This window comes from Oncorhynchus mykiss, chromosome 22 (assembly GCF_057628025.1).
Source record: "Oncorhynchus mykiss isolate SJ-2025 chromosome 22, ASM5762802v1, whole genome shotgun sequence".
Taxonomy (NCBI): Eukaryota; Metazoa; Chordata; class Actinopteri; order Salmoniformes; family Salmonidae; genus Oncorhynchus; species Oncorhynchus mykiss.
Window position 1 is genome coordinate 53182692 of NC_143043.1, and position 17255 is coordinate 53199946.

The 17255-nt window shown below is 44.5% G+C and overlaps 1 protein-coding gene across 6 annotated transcripts in view; it reads right to left on the reverse strand.

The window, feature by feature from the left end:
- Positions 1-1827: 1827 nt before the first annotated feature.
- LOC110501952 (myc box-dependent-interacting protein 1) overlaps positions 1828-17255 on the reverse strand; it is a 38243-nt gene continuing 22815 nt past the window's right edge. For 2 of the 6 annotated variants that reach the window (XM_090216327.1, XM_090216329.1), the window contains 8 exons: positions 12741-12863; positions 10509-10604; positions 10057-10080; positions 5181-5510; positions 4720-4791; positions 4501-4575; positions 4282-4383; positions 1828-4016 (listed from right to left, as the gene is read on the reverse strand). In XM_090216327.1, the coding sequence (XP_090072453.1) occupies positions 3915-4016; positions 4282-4383; positions 4501-4575; positions 4720-4791; positions 5181-5510; positions 10057-10080; positions 10509-10604; positions 12741-12863 (924 nt within the window). In that variant the 3' untranslated portion in view covers positions 1828-3914. The remainder of the gene's footprint in view (positions 4017-4281; positions 4384-4500; positions 4576-4719; positions 4792-5180; positions 5511-10056; positions 10081-10508; positions 10605-12740; positions 12864-17255) is intronic. The other 4 variants (XM_090216330.1, XM_090216328.1, XM_090216331.1 and 1 more) reach the window with 4 other exon arrangements.

Sequence of the window (17255 nt, forward strand, 5' to 3'; positions counted from 1 at the left end):
ATGAGTTTGTCTGCGAAAAAATTAAATAAAAATAGTTTGTTTGTTCGTCAAATGAGTTGTACAACCTGAGTGAGAATTTAGCCTGAGGCACATGGTAGGTTGTCAGATTGATGGAGCCGAGAGACTAACTCACCAATCTGGGCAGTGAGGACTTCAGCAGGGAAAAGGATCTTCAGAGATAGACTTGTCCTGTAGGTTTTCAGTCCAACCTTCTTCCTGGAGATCTACTGTCCTGTAGGTTTTCAGTCCAACCCTCTTCCTGGAGATCTACTGTCCTGTAGGTTTTCAGTCCAACCCTCTTCCTGGAGATCTACTGTCCTGTAGGTTTTCAGGGCAACCCTCTTCCTGGAGATCTACCGTCCTGTAGGTTATCAGTCCAACCCTCTACCTGGAGATCTACCGTCCTGTAGGTTTTCAGTCCAACCCTCTTCCTGGAGATCTACTTGTCCTGTAGGTTTTCAGTCCAACCCTTTACATGAATTTCTTTCTCTCACCTCTCTCACTTCACTCTTTCATCTCTCACCTCTCTCTCATTCTCTCTCACCTCTCACTCTCTCTCACTTCTCTCTCATCTCTCACCTCTCACTTATCTCTCACCCCTCTCTCATTCTCTCTCCCCTCTCACCTCTCTCTCATTTCTCACCTCTCTCTCATCTCTCACCTCTCTCTCATCTCTCACCTCTCATCTCTCACCTCTCTCTCTCATTCTCTCTCACCTCTCTCAATTCAATTCAAGGGGCTTTATTGACATGGGAAACGTGTTAACATTGCCAAAGCAAGTGAGGTAGATAATATACAAAAGTGAAATAAACAATAAAATTAACAGGAAACATTACACATACAGAAGTTTCAAAATAATAAAGACATTACAAATGTCATATATATATATATATATATATATATATATATATATATATATATATATATATATACAGTGTTGTAACAATGTACAAATGGTTAAAGTACACAAGGGAAAATAAATAAGCATAAATATGGGTTGTATTTACAATGGTGTTTGTTCTTCACTGGTTGCCCTTTTCTTGTGGCAAAAGGTCACAAATCTTGCTGCTGTGATGGCACAGCACTCTCTTTCACTATCTCTCACCTCACACTCTCAGTCTTCAACTGATCCCCTGCAAACCCCTTCACAACAACATTAGTGGATCTGCTGAAACGTGTCACCATTCTCTGCCCTCTTTCTGCACTAGGTGAACTTTGACCCATTAGAGGTTTGTTATGACTTGAGTCTCCCTTTGATCTTCACACACTAACCAAAACAATGAGTGATTTAACACTACACTATAATGGCTTCTGAATCAACTTATACCTCCTTATTAGGCTATAACATTATATGACCTTGGAAACCAAATTGGGGCGGCAGGTAGCCTAGTGGTTAGAGCGTTGGACTAGTAACCAAAAGGTTGCTGATTCAAATCCTCGAGCTGACAAGGTAAACATCTGTTGTTCTGCCCCTGAATAAGGCAGTTAACCCACTGTTCCTAGACCAGTTAACCCACTGTTCCTAGACCAGCTAACCCACTGTTCCTAGACCAGTTAACCCAACTGTTCCCTGGTAAGCCGTCATTGTAAATAAGAATTGTTCTTAACTGACTTGCCTAGTTAAATACAACATTTAAAAAAAAATAATAATATTCAGCCAAATTGTCTCTCTGACCAGCTAGTCTGTCAGAAAACACCATATAACCATAAAAACACACAGAATGCACTATTGAAAGGGAACGTTGGTGACGGTAGGGGGAAAACGAAGGAGAGGGAACAAGAAAGTAATTAACCCGGAAACACAGTATTAAAGAATAAAGAGACAAGTTGAGCTTCTAAATATCTGTTTATTACTATCGGTCTCCAATAGTAATCAGAAGGAAACAAGTTCTTGCCCTTTTTAAACGAGTTCCTACAAAGAGGATCGCTCCTATAATACACGACACGTGGAATTCATTTGGCATGCTCCTTGACACATTTACTCACATACACAGATATGATTAATATGTTTGTCACGGCTTGTTAAAATACACGAAATGTACACGATAAATACACAATGATAATAACACCAGCAGCAAAAAAAAAAAAACAGAAAGTCTTTAAATATGACTGAGTAGAATTGGTCTCTCGTGAGTCCTTAATCAAATCAGAATGGCTCCTGTAAAATTGTCTTATCCAATCACCACACGGGAGGAAGTGAAAGCAATGACAATAGCGCATAAATAAATTGAGAGGTACAGCCGAAAGGAGGGACAAAAGTTCTCTGTGTGAAAAGGACACACACACACACATTCGCAGATTCACGCACGCACGCACTCACGCACGTACACAAACACTCCCACATACACTACCAAGTTACGGCATCATTTCAGCAGGTCATGTCAGTTTGGAATAGCAACCTAGATGACAGAGGTCACACTGCACTGGGGCATACGGAGAATACAACAATATCTCTATGATATTATTAACATTTCCCAGTTGACAGTTTCCCTATCCTCCATGATCATTGCTCCGACTGCATACAAAAAATGAATCGTTTTTTATTCTGAAGGATGAATAATCTGGACCATAAAACTACCAGTCTCACCAACCACAGAAGGATCAGAGTTACTTAACATCAAGAGAAAAAAAAACATAACACATTTCTCAAAATAAACTGCATATCCCTCTCAGTGTACATGGACTTAGATCTATATTGTTACACCTTCAGGAACCAAAACACAACCATATTTAGTGTCCTTACACAGATAGTCTGCTTCCTTAATATTTTAAGGGTTAAATGATGCAGGAATGTAGAGTTAAGTTCAGGTGACAATTACACACAGTATAGAACAGGGCGAGGGTTAGTTAGTCTCTTCAGGAATGAATCATCACAAAACCTGGCAACCCGGAATCATCACAACACCTGGCAACCCGGAATCATCACAACACCTTGGTTACCCGGAATCATCACAACACCTGGCAACCTGGAATCATCACAACACCTGGCAACCCGGTATCATCACAACACCTGGTAACCCGGAATCATCACAACACCTTGGTTACCCGGAATCATCACAACACCTGGCAACCCGGATTCATCACAACACCTGGCAACCCGGAATCATCACACCACCTGGTAACCCAGAATCATCACAACACCTTGGTTACCCGGAATCATCACAACACCTGGCAACCCGGAATCATCACAACACCTGGCAACCCGGAATCATCACAACACCTGGTAACCTTGACACAAACATACTTTAGTAGGTGAAGGGGTTGAGGAGAAAGCCAACGAGTCATATAAAAAAAGGTCTAAGGTCTCTTAGGGCTGCTATTATGGTGTGACGCCTCAGCGACTAGAGGAGTTTCTCTGAGAGGTTACGCCCTCTGTAAAGCCCTCAGGGTCATCTTCAATGTCTTTTCTGTCTGATTGTGTTGGAAAAAGATGATAAAGAACACTAGATAAACTCCTTTGTAAAACACCTCTTGAAAGTATGTACGTATACTGAAACATATTTCTGTTTTATGGCGATTTAAAACAAGTGCAAGTCAACTGATATGCCACAATCTGACCCTATAGCCTCAGTAGCCCCCCCCACCCCAAAAAAATACTTCTAACCAGCATGTACACCATTCTAGACATGGATACAGAAGAGACAGCTGACGATGCAGTGCTGTTTCTCATGCCGATACCTACAGTATCACGCTGGCACAAACCCAGAGGTTAGGAAAGGGAAGGGAGGATGGCACAGGGAATTGGGTCAGAGAGAGACACAAAATAATAATCTGGTGGAGAGAGAGGAGAAGAGAAGAGAAGAGAAGAGGAAAGGAGAGGAGAGGAGAGGAGAGGAGAGCAAAGGAGGAAAGAGAATAAAGGATCTTGTGGACGAGAGAGAAGTCAGAGGAGAATAAATATGGCGTCTCCTCTCTCACAGCCTGGAGGTGAAGTTCTCGGGGAACACCCCTTTGAGTGAGCTCTGTTTATTCTGGATCCAGTCTTCCTGCTTCATCCCCATCAGCCAGCCCTCGTCCTGAAACAAACACATCATGTGGATTAAGAGGAACCCAAAGCACACCGTTTTGTAATGTAGCTAAGGACATGAGATAGACACGTATTTTGTACATCAAAGCTGCCTCACACTACAGAAACGGTCCTATGAGCCCATTCTGGCAAAAAAAAAGGCTATTAAATGTAGTTCATTCTTCTATTGTTGGAAGAATCGTGTACAAACAAAGACAGGCATTTGATAAAGCACAAACAGAATGTACCATCAGGCTATGACTAAGAACACTGACCTGTTCTTCTGGATTGTCGAAGGCCACAACTAGCACAATGTCTCCAGCCTTCATCTCCAGCTCATCCGAGTCATTAGCGGCATAGTCATGCATGGTGGTCACCTGAACACGATGAAGAAAATAGTACAATTCAGTTTCAAATGATTTCCTACTTGGAAATAATAGATACATATTACACAACGTAGAATTTATTCACATATCATCATCATCCCCACTCACTTTGAAGAGGAATCCTGGGGGCATTTCTACCGCCTCTGAATCCCCATTGGTTGCTGCTGCTGCCACAACAGGGGTCTGTGATAAAAGAAGTCACAAAAATAAGTCAACCAACCAATCAACCAACCAACCAACCAACCAACCAATCAACCAACCACCCAACCAATCAACCAACAAACCAACCAAGCAACCAACCAATCAACCAACCAAGGTGCCACTTACCTCTTCTGGTGCTACGGCTGCAGGTGTAGGGGCTGCAGCTGTAGGGGCTGCAGGAGTCGTAAGTGTGTCAGCCTGTTAGAGACGGAGAGAAGAAGAACTGTTACACATACAGCACATCATGATGTCACTAGAAATGCACCCCCAGTCTATAAAGTATCCCCTGTTACAGCCAGGCAGTGTTTTCCGGACTGAAAGACTACGATACATTTCATTTTGAAGGGATCCGGAGAAACAAGACCCTCTTTCTATATTTCATCTCTTTATTTTTTTCAGGAAGACACCTTGCACTGCCTACTACTACTACTTGGAAGAACCAGACAGAACCAGAGAGAACCAGAGAGCTCCACCATCATGTGTCTACAACTACAGTATCCGCCATCCTGTCCTGCTAGACCACGAGACCAGTGTTGTAGCCGATGCATCCACCCAGCTCCAGATGCATCCTACTCTTTCCATCGTACCTGGGGCACCCCCTCCTCATCATCATCCCAGCCAGCAGCCTCAGACTCGGCCACGACAGCGGAAGCAGTGGCATCAGCAACACCATCATCCCCCCAGGAGTCATCCACCCTCACAGGCAGAGAGCCATCGTCATCCCAGCCTGCTGTGGTGGCAGCTATACCGTCATCCCCACAGCCAGCAGCACGCAGCGGCAGAGTACCGTCATCCCCCCAGCCGGCAGCACGCACCGGCAGGGTACCGTCATCATCCCAGCCGGCAGCACGCACCGGCAGGGTACCGTCATCATCCCAGCCCTGGGGCTCCTCTGGTGGAGCAGGAGTTTCCTCAGGCTAGGTGGGCGAGGGGTTGGGGTGGGGCAATTAAATGGGCAAAATGGGGCATGTCCATTGGTATGAGGAACCCATTCGAAGCCATAGAGACCAGGTTTAGAGCCAGAGTTTCCATGGCAATGGGCATGGGCAAGGGGGTAGGGGCAGAGGGAAGGGGTGAGGGGTAGGGGGCAGGGGCGAGGGTTATGAGGCAAAGGTACGGGGTGGGGGCAGTGAAATGGGGTATAATAGGCCATAGGAAGCCATAGTGACCAAGAACCGGGTCAGGCAAGGTTTCCATGGCAATGGGCCATTTATCGGGGATAATAGAAATGTAGGAAATTAATTCAAATTAATTAAATTAATTAATTAATTGATAAATAAAAAGATTGATGATTGAAACGTGGGGGATGTGGCGAAAAAGTGAAAAAAACCAATTAGGAAAGATCAATTAGGTTTTCGATCGTTAGCTTTTCCAAATCAAAGAAGGCTCTTGTTATGGAGTTGGCATGATTGCGCAGACTGGTACTCAGGCTACCAGGTAACATTGTGGAAGGTCAGAGGTACAATTCCCTGTATGTTCTGCTTTACTATTTCCCCCAACAAAAACACAGAGATGTGGAGATAACAGTTTGGTTAGGGCACGAAAGCAAACCGGAAAACCCCGAAATAACTATTTTGTTATTCTGTTAGTATCATGCAGTCCCTAAATTCAGCTAGACATTCCCATGGCTGTTGGATTAGCTAGACAGTCCCTGATGGATCAGCTAGACAGTCCCATGGCTGTTGGATTAGCTAGACATTCTCTGATGGATCAGCTAGACAGTCCCTGATGGATCAGCTAGACAGTCCCATGGCTGTTGGATTAGCTAGACAGTCCCGTGGCTGTTGAATTAGCTAGACAGTCCCTGATGGATTAGCTAGACAGTCCCTAATGGATCAGCTAGACAGTCCCATGGCTGTTGGATGAGCTAGACAGTCCCTGTTGGATCAGCTAGACAGTCCCATGGCTGTTTAATCAACTGGGCAGTCCCTGTTGGATTAGCTAGACAGTCCCATGGATGTTGGATCAGCTAGACAGTCCCTGTTGGATCAGCTAGACAGTCCCTGTTGGATTAGCTAAACAGTCCCATGGCTGTTGGATCAGCTAGACAGTCCCTGTTGGATCAGCTAGACAGTCCCATGACTGTTGGATTAGCTAGACAGTCCCTGTTGGATCAGCTAGATAGTCCCTGTTGGATTAGCTAGACAGTCCCTGTTGGATCAGCTAGACAGTCCCTGATGGATCAGCTAGACAGTCCCATGGCTGTTGGATTAGCTAGACAGTCCCGTGGCTGTTGAATTAGCTAGACAGTCCCTGATGGATTAGCTAGACAGTCCCTGTTGGATCAGCTAGACAGTCCCTGTTGAATCAGCTAGACAGTCCCTGTTGGATCAGCTAGACAGTCCCATGACTGTTGGATCAGCTAGACAGTCCCTGTTGGATCAGCTAGACAGTCCCTGATGGATCAGCTAGACAGTCCCATGGCTGTTGGATTAGCTAGACAGTCCCGTGGCTGTTGAATTAGCTAGACAGTCCCTGATGGATTAGCTAGACAGTCCCTAATGGATCAGCTAGACAGTCCCATGGCTGTTGGATGAGCTAGACAGTACCTGTTGGATCAACTAGACAGTCCCATGGCTGTTGGATGAGCTAGACAGTCCCTGTTGGATCAGCTAGACAGTCCCATGGCCGTTGGATTAGCTAGACAGTCCCTGATGGATTAGCTAGACAGTCCCTAATGGATCAGCTAGACAGTCCCATGGCTGTTGGATGAGCTAGACAGTCCCTGTTGGATCAGCTTGACAGTCCCATGGCTGTTTAATCAGCTGGACAGTCCCTGTTGGATTAGCTAGACAGTCCCATGGATGTTGGATCAGCTAGAAAGTCCCTGTTGGATCAGCTAGACAGTCCCATGACTGTTGGATCAGCTAGACAGTCCCTGTTGGATCAGCTAGATAGTCCCTGTTGGATTAGCTAGACAGTCCCTGTTGGATCAGCTAGACAGTCCCTGTTGAATCAGCTTGACAATCCCTGATGGATCAGCTAGACAGTCCCATGGCTGTTGGATTAGCTAGACAGTCCCTGTTGGATCAGCTAGACAGTCCCATGACTGTTGGATCAGCTAGACAGTCCCATGGCTGTTGAATTAGCTAGACAGTCCCTGTTGTATCAGCTAGACAGTCCCATGGCTGTTTGATCAGCAAGACTGTCCCATGACTGTTGGATCAACTATGCAGTCCCTGTTGGATCAGCTAGACAGTCCCTGTTGGATCAGCTAGACAGTCCCTGTTGGATTAGCTAGACAGTCCCTGTTTGATTAGCTAGACAGTCCCATGACTGTTGGATCAGCTAGACAGTCCCATGGCTGTTAGATCAGCTAGACAGTTTCTGTTGGATCAGCTAGACAGTCCCTGTTGGATTAGCTAGACAGTCCCATGACTGTTGGATCAGCTAGACAGTCCCATGGCTGTTAGATCAGCTAGACAGTCCCTGTTGGATCAGCAAGACACTCCCTGTTGAATCAGCTAGACAGTCCCTGATGGATCATCTAGACAGTCCCATGGCTGTTGGATTAGCTAGACAGTCCCTGTTGGATCAGCTAGACAGTCCCTGTTGGATCAACTAGACAGTCCCTGTTCGATCAGCTAGACAGTCCCTGTTGGATCAACTAGACAGTCCCTGTTGGATCAGCTAGACAGTCCCTGTTGGATTAGCTAGACAGTCCCTGTTGGATCAACTAGACAGTCCCTGTTGGATCAGCTAGACAGTCCCTGTTGGATTAGCTAGACAGTCCCATGACTTTTGGATCAGCTAGACAGTCCCATGGCTGTTAGATCAGCTAGACAGTCCCTGTTGGATCAGCTAGACAGTCCCTGTTGGATCAGCTAGACAGTCCCTGTTGGATCAACTAGACAGTCCCTGTTGGATCAGCTAAACAGTCCCTGTTGGATTAGCTAGACAGTCCCATGACTGTTGGATCAGCTAGACAGTCCCATGGCTGTTAGATCAGCTAGACAGTCCCTGTTGGATCAGCTAGACAGTCCCTGTTGGATTAGGTAGACAGTCCCATGACTGTTGGATCAGCTAGACAGTCCCATGGCTGTTAGATCAGCTAGACAGTCCCTGTTGGATCAGCTAGACAGTCCCTGTTGAATCAGCTAGACAGTCCCTGATGGATCAGCTAGACAGTCCCATGGCTGTTGGATTAGCTAGACAGTCCCTGTTGGATCAGCTAGACAGTCCCTGTTGGATCAACTAGACAGTCCCATGACTGTTGGATCAGCTAGACAGTCCCATGGCTGTTGAATTAGCTAGACAGTCCCTGTTGGATTAGCTAGACAGTCCCATGACTGTTGGATCAGCTAGACAGTCCCATGGCTGTTAGATCAGCTAGACAGTCCCTGTTGGATCAGCTAGACAGTCCCTGTTGGATCAGCTAGACAGTCCCATGGCTGTTCGATCAGCAAGACTGTCCCATGACTGTTGGATCAACTATGCAGTCCCTGTTGGATCAGCTAGACAGTCCCTGTTGGATCAGCTAGACAGTCCCTGTTGGATTAGCTAGACAGTCCCTGTTGGATTAGCTAGACAGTCCCTGTTGGATTAGCTAGACAGTCCCATGACTGTTGGATCAGCTAGACAGTCCCATGGCTGTTAGATCAGCTAGACAGTCCCTGTTGGATCAGCTAGACAGTCCCTGTTGGATTAGCTAGACAGTCCCATGACTGTTGGATCAGCTAGACAGTCCCATGGCTGTTAGATCAGCTAGACAGTCCCTGTTGGATCAGCTAGACAGTCCCTGTTGAATCAGCTAGACAGTCCCTGATGGATCAGATAGACAGTTCCATGGCTGTTGGATTAGCTAGACAGTCCCTGTTGCATCAGCTAGACAGTCCCTGTTGGATCAACTAGACAGTCCCATGACTGTTGGATCAGCTAGACAGTCCCATGGCTGTTGAATTAGCTAGACAGTCCCATGACTGTTGGATCAGCTAGACAGTCCCATGGCTGTTAGATCAGCTAGACAGTCCCTGTTGGATCAGCTAGACAGTCCCTGTTGGATCAGCTAGACAGTCCCATGGCTGTTCGATCAGCAAGACTGTCCCATGACTGTTGGATCAACTATGCAGTCCCTGTTGGATCAGCTAGACAGTCCCTGTTGGATCAGCTAGACAGTCCCTGTTGGATTAGCTAGACAGTCCCTGTTGGATTAGCTAGACAGTCCCTGTTGGATTAGCTAGACAGTCCCATGACTGTTGGATCAGCTAGACAGTCCCATGGCTGTTAGATCAGCTAGACAGTCCCTGTTGGATCAGCTAGACAGTCCCTGTTGGATTAGCTAGACAGTCCCATGACTGTTGGATCAGCTAGACAGTCCCATGGCTGTTAGATCAGCTAGACAGTCCCTGTTGGATCAGCTAGACAGTCCATGTTGGATTAGCTAGACAGTCCCTGTTGGATCAGCTAGACAGTCCCTGTTGGAGGGAATCTATGGCCAATGTAGAGTATGATGACTGTGCTTACCTCCCATGTGTCCCATGATACCGCCTTTAGCAGGAAAAAAAGAGAGATAGAGAGAAAGGGAGAGAGAGAGAGAGACACAGAGAGAGAGAGAGAGACAGAGAGAGACAGAGAGACAGAGAGAGAGACAGAGAGAGAGACAGAGAGAGAGAGAGAGAGAGACAGAGAGAGACAGTGAGAGAGAGAGAGACAGAGAGAGAAGCGGTAGAGATGCTCAAACACAACAAATAAACAGAAGAAAACTTTAATTCAACCCATGCATTTCAAAGTCATATGTCTAAACAAACAGAAATTATGAAAATGCTAACGAGTCTCAAATATACACGGTGGTAATGAATGTCTCGCCAGGCAGACTGAGCTCGGCCAGGGTCTAAGCATGTATCAAACACGTATAGGAGCTGATACCAACTTGACTTATTGCCTGCCTGACTGTCTGCCTGAACGGGCCAACCCACCTGAGAGGCTGAGGACACGGCTGTGCCACCATGACTTGGTGCAGCCAGGATGGACAGGTCCATGTCCAACAGGTTGGCCCCTGCAGGGCTGTCAAACTGACATGGGAAGGAAGGATACGATACATACAGACAGTTAACAGGAGAACGAGGGCAGGGATTAGCAAGAGTCACACTTTATGTGGATAGCAGAGTTGGGTTCAAGTCAAATTCAGAAACTCGACTGAAATTCCAATATTAATTTGTTTTTAATAACTTAGCAGTAATCTGAAAACGAGAAGCTATTTATTGATGTCAAACGTGTTCGGTTTTTTGGGGGATTTTAAATTCATATCACTTCCTTGAATTGACTGACTTCAATTCCAAATTGACCCCAACCTTGGTGGAAAGTCGCCAACAGAAGACCTACAGTATCAACAAAATATCAACTGCAACTCCGTTGGTGTGTAACAGCTTGCTTGGGTTCTGATAAGGGATGGGGTAGGTTTAGGGTAGAGTAAGGGATAGGGTAGGTTTAGGGTAGAGTAAGGGATAGGGTAGGTTTAGGGTAGAGTAAGGGATAGGGTAGGTTTAGGGTAGAGTAAGGGATAGGGTAGGTTTAGGGTAGAGTAAGGGATAGGGTAGGTTTAGGGTAGAGTAGGGGTTAGGGTAGGTTTAGGGCAGAGTAGGGGTTAGGGTAGATTTAGGGTAGAGTAAGGGTTAGGGTAGGTTTCGGGTAGTGTAGGGGTTAGGGTAGGTTTAGGGTAGAGCAGGGGTTAGGGTAGGTTTAGGGTAGAGTAGGGGTTAGGGTAGGTTTAGGGTAGCGTAGGGGTAGGTTTAGGGTAGAGTAGGGGTTAGGGTAGGTTTAGGGTAGAGTAGGGGTTAGGGTAGGTTTAGGGTAGAGTAATGGTTAGGGTAGGTTAGGGTATAGTAGGGGTTAGGGTAGAGTAGGGGTTAGGGTAGGTTTAGGGTAGAGTAGGGGTTAGGGTAGGTTTAGGGTAGAGTAAGGGTTAGGGTAGGTTTAGGGTAGAGTAGGGGTTAGGGTAGGTTTAGGGTAGAGTAGGGGTTAGGGTAGGTTTAGGGTAGAGTAGGGGTTAGGGTAGGTTTAGGGCAGAGTAGGGGTTAGGGTAGATTTAGGGTAGAGTAAGGGTTAGGGTAGGTTTCGGGTAGTGTAGGGGTTAGGGTAGGTTTAGGGTAGAGCAGGGGTTAGGGTAGGTTTAGGGTAGAGTAGGGGTTAGGGTAGGTTTAGGGTAGCGTAGGGGTAGGTTTAGGGTAGAGTAGGGGTTAGGGTAGGTTTAGGGTAGAGTAAGGGTTAGGGTAGGTTTAGGGTAGAGTAGGGGTTAGGGTAGGTTTAGGGTAGAGTAGGGGTTAGGGTAGGTTTAGGGTAGAGTAGGGGTTAGGGTAGGTTTAGGGTAGAGTAAGGGTTAGGGTAGATTTAGGGTAGAGTAAGGGTTAGGGTAGGTTTAGGTTAGAGTAGGGGTTAGGGTAGGTTTAGGGTAGAGTAAGGTTTATGGTAGAGTAGGGGTTAGGGTAGGTTTAGGGTAGAGTAGGGGTTAGGGTAGGTTTAGGGTAGAGTAGGGGTTAGGGTAGGTTTAGGGTAGAGTAATGGTTAGGGTAGGTTAGGGTATAGTAGGGGTTAGGGTAGAGTAGGGGTTGGGGTAGGTTTAGGGTAGAGTAGGGGTTAGGGTAGGTTTAGGGTAGAGTAAGGGTTAGGGTAGGTTTAGGGTAGAGTAGGGGTTAGGGTAGGTTTAGGGTAGAGTAGGGGTTAGGGTAGGTTTAGGGTAGAGTAGGGGTTAGGGTAGGTTTAGGGTAGAGTAAGGGTTAGGGTAGATTTAGGGTAGAGTAAGGGTTAGGGTAGGTTTAGGTTAGAGTAGGGGTTAGGGTAGGTTTAGGGTAGAGTAAGGTTTAGGGTAGAGTAGGGGTTAGGGTAGGTTTAGGGTAGAGTAGGGGTTAGGGTAGGTTCAGGGTAGAGTAAGGGTTAGGGTAGGTTTAGTGTAGAGTAAGGGTTAGGGTAGGTTTAGTGTAGAGTAAGGGTAGGTTTCGGGTAGAGTAGGGGTTAGGGTAGGTTTAGTGTAGAGTAAGGGTAGGTTTATGGTAGAGTAGGTGTTAGGGTAGGTTTAGTGTAGAGTAAGGGTTAGGGTAGGTTTAGTGTAGAGTAAGGGTTAGGGTAGGTTTAGTGTAGAGTAAGGGTTAGGGTAAGGAGTCAGGCATGACGTGATCAAGGAAAAGAGAACAGGTAACAGTAACAGGCTGTACCTGTGTTGGGGACGTAACACTGATGTTAGGAGCAGCAGCAGCATCAAACAGGTTAATGATGTTTTCTGGTTTCATGTCCCGACAGGGGCTGGATTCAGGCCGCGGCGGCATCGCTGGTCTCAGCTGCACAACGTGACGGAGAGAAAGACAGGTAAAGACAAGGGTCACATGGCATACGTTGAAACGTGTGCCTTTCTGTTAGCTTACTTTTGCAAAATAACTATGAATTAATAGAATTCAAATTCAAATAATTGTCAACATATAGCATCACATTAAGGTGTGGAACGTTCACGTTCACTATTTCTTGAATCAATAAAATGAGCTTGTCTGACCACCACACTTACTACTGCCAACTTCAAATTTCTGAATCTCCTAAAAGGGCCACAAGACGGCATTTCAACGTTTCACCACTACAAAATCCCACTTTCTGTGATCAATTTGAAATAGAACTAAATAAGTTCATAATGATCAATAAAAAAAATCTGATTCTATCAAAGGTTTTATCAACAAACATTATTTTCAGATAAGGTTTTTATTTATTTATTTTACCTTTATTTAACTAGGCAAGTCAGTTAAGAAGAAAATCTTATTTACAATGACGGCCTAGGAACAGTGGGTTAACTGGTCTAGGAACAGTGGGTTAACTGGTCTAGGAACAGTGGGTTAACTGGTCTAGGAACAGTGGGTTAACTGGTCTAGGAACAGTGGGTTAACTGGTCTAGGAACAGTGGGTTAACTGGTCTAGGAACAGTGGGTTAACTGGTCTAGGAACAGTGGGTTAACTGGTCTAGGAACAGTGGGCTAACTGGTCTAGGAACAGTGGGTTAACTGGTCTAGGAACAGTGGGTTAACTGGTCTAGGAACAGTGGGCTAACTGGTCTAGGAGCAGTGGGTTAACTGGTCTAGGAACAGTGGGTTAACTGGTCTAGGAACAGTGGGTTAACTGGTCTAGGAACAGTGGGTTAACTGGTCTAGGAACAGTGGGTTAACTGGTCTAGGAACAGTGGGTTAACTGGTCTAGGAACAGTGGGTTAACTGGTCTAGGAACAGTGGGTTAACTGGTCTAGGAACAGTGGGGTTAACTGGTCTAGGAACAGTGGGTTAACTGGTCTAGGAACAGTAGGTTAACTGGTCTAGGAGTAGTGGGTTAACTGGTCTAGGAACAGTGGGTTAACTGGTCTAGGAACAGTGGGTTAACTGGTCTAGGAACAGTGTGTTAACTGGTCTAGGAACAGTGGGTTAACTGGTCTAGGAACAGTGGGGTTAACTGGTCTAGGAACAGTGGGTTAACTGGTCTAGGAACAGTGGGTTAACTGGTCTAGGAACAGTGGGTTAACTGGTCTAGGAACAGTGGGTTAACTGGTCTAGGAACAGTGGGGTTAACTGGTCTGGGAACAGTGGGTTAACTGGTCTAGGAACAGTGGGTTAACTGGTCTAGGAACAGTGGGTTAACTGGTCTAGGAACAGTGGGTTAACTGGTCTAGGAACAGTGGGTTAACTGGTCTAGGAACAGTGGGTTAACTGGTCTAGGAACAGTGGGTTAACTGGTCTAGGAACAGTGGGTTAACTGGTCTAGGAACAGTGGGTTAACTGGTCTAGGAACAGTGGGTTAACTGGTCTAGGAACAGTGGGTTGACTGCCTTGTTCAGGGGCAGAACGACAGGTTTTTACCTTGTCAGCTCAGGGATTCAATCTTGCAACCTTACGGTTAACTAGTCCAACGCTCTAACCACTAGGATACCTGCCTCCTCTAACTATTCCTCTTTACAAAGTCAAGACAGAACCTAATTTATTGATAAGACAGAGAGCAGAATTTGCCAATCCATCGAGTAAGACTCAACCATTGCCTCCATGGAAATCGTCCCAGTTGTTTACTGGCCAACAAGCTACGCAGTAATGATCAATTAGCTGTAATGATCAATTAGCTGATATATTAACTATTGTATCTGAAACAGGGGGAATTACTATCAGAACCCCAATTAATCAATCACTGTATTACAAGGAACAATAGCAGGTCTATTTCTTTAATCAATAAAATGAGCTTGTCTGACCACCACACTTACTAACTTCAAATTTCTGAACCCCAATTAATCAATCAAAGATTTTTTTTTTGCTTCGATAAAGAACTGTACACCTCTGACTGTAAATCATAAAATAATTCATTCCATCAACGGGACAGTTGTAAATCATGCAGCGCCTTGTGTCACAATCGCAGATTTTAGAGAAACAACAAATGTCGATACATTTAAGGGTCTTATATCGGCTGAAAGCTTAAATTCTTGTTAATGTAACTGCACTGTCCAATTTACCGTAGCTATTACTGCGAAACAATGCCATGCTATTGTTTGAGGAGAGCTCCTAACAACAAAACACTTTTATCACCGCGATAGGTTTGATAAATTCACCTCTTACATTCTGAAATCTTGCTCTGATTTATCATCCAAAGGGTCCCAGAGATAACATGAAGTGTTGTTTTGTTAGACAAAATACATTTTCATATCCTAAAAAGGACCATATAGCACGCACGATAGTTTTTTGTATTTCCACTCATTCAATTTGCAAAGAAAGGAATCTGTGAAAATCTCACCCTAAACGTTGTTTGAACGAGTCAAATCACGTTGGTATCTATTCCTCAGAGATCCTAGAAGGTAACAAGACTTAATTATTTCATTAGGAGTGTAGTATATCCTATAGGACACCATATTTGGTCAGAGAGCGACGCCTTCATGGCGCGGGCAGCCATCACTTGAACAACTGTATCTTTGTCAAATAAGCACCAATTATGAAGTTATGAAAACGGGTTGTTTTGCAAGTGTTGAACTTATTATATGGCTACTAATACTTGGAAAGCTAAATCAAAGTCCAAGTATACAGATTTGATGATGTTCTTGCTGAACAATGGAATATGAATGTGAATGTCTTCTTCACGATTTGCCCAAATGTACCTGGGGACTTCACACTAAAAGTGTTGTTGTTCACTCATTATTTTTATTTTTTTCCATCTGAAACTTTGCACATACACGGCTGCCATCTTGTGGACACTAGCGGAATTACAAGCAGAGTGATGGCTATAACTGGGACCTTTCTCTTGCATTTCAAAGATGGTGGTAGAAAAAGACCTGGTTGGTTTTTTCTTTGTATTTTCTTCAACCAGATCTAATGTGTTATATTCAATTCACATTTCCACAAACGTCAAAGTGTTTCCTTTCAAATGGTACCAAGAATATGCATGACTCCCCGCACCTGCTTCTCTACTCCGGCGTCGGTCCTTACAATATGCCAATCCCTCAGCCTTGGTCATAACAGGCAATATCTGCTCTGCTCCATTCATAAGCAATAAAAGCAGCAGACAAGGCGATCCAAATTCTCCTTTGCTGTTCTTATTATCCATGCAACCCCTGGCACCAGGCAATTTGTCAATCAAAGGAAATAACACAGATTTACCTCAAATCTAGTGATCTAGTGATCTCATTATATACAGAGGACATTTTACTATATCTAGACAATGTATCTCAATCACTCCCAAACGCATTGAAGACCATACATAAATTCAGTTTCATCTCAATGTTACTTAGTCACTTCACAAATTACTTTGAGTAACCTGTACCCCTGCACATTGACTCGGTACAGTAACATCCTCTATATAGCCTCGTTTCGATATGTACATTTATTGTGTGCATTTTTGATTGACTTGATTTTTTTTACTTTAGTTTATTTAGTCAATATTTTCTTAACTCTATTTCTAGAACTGCATTGTTGGTTAAGGGCTTGTACACAGATAATATTAGATTCTATATTACGTGAATAGGCAGTATAGTTATTTCCATGTGTGTAAATTGAGTAAATTATAGTTTGTAGAGTTAAATATAAACACTGAATAGAGTAGAGATCACTCTGAAAATTGAACTCTGCAACAAGAGTAATTTTTACTCTATTTAGACTGGGAATAAATGTTATCTTTTGTAGAGTATAATTGGCTTCAATTTGAGTAAAATTTACTCAGATACATTTACTGTGTAGGTAAGCATTTCACGGTTCTACACCTGTTGTATTCTGATAATGTGACATATACATTTAGATATGATTTGATTTGTATTTCTAAAATTAATCAAAGCACATCAAACCACCTGCCTCTCAAGACGCCGATGGAGGACTCCGTCTCTACTTATGGAAACTCGTTTTTTTCCCAATTTGAAATATTTGGGAGTAGATATGTTTCCTTCCTCAGATAAAACCATTGCCAGAAACTTTAACAGAATGCTCAAATGAACAGAATGCTCAAATGAACAGAACGCTCTAACTAACAGAACCCTCAAATTAACAGAACGCTCTAACTAACAGAACACTCTAACTAACAGAACCCTCAAATTAACAGAACGCTCTAACTAACAGAACCCTCAAATTAACAGAACCCTCAAATTAACAGAACACTCTAACTAACAGAACCCTCAAATTAACAGAACGCTCTAACTAACAGAACCCTCAAATTAACAGAACCCTCAAATTAACAGAACC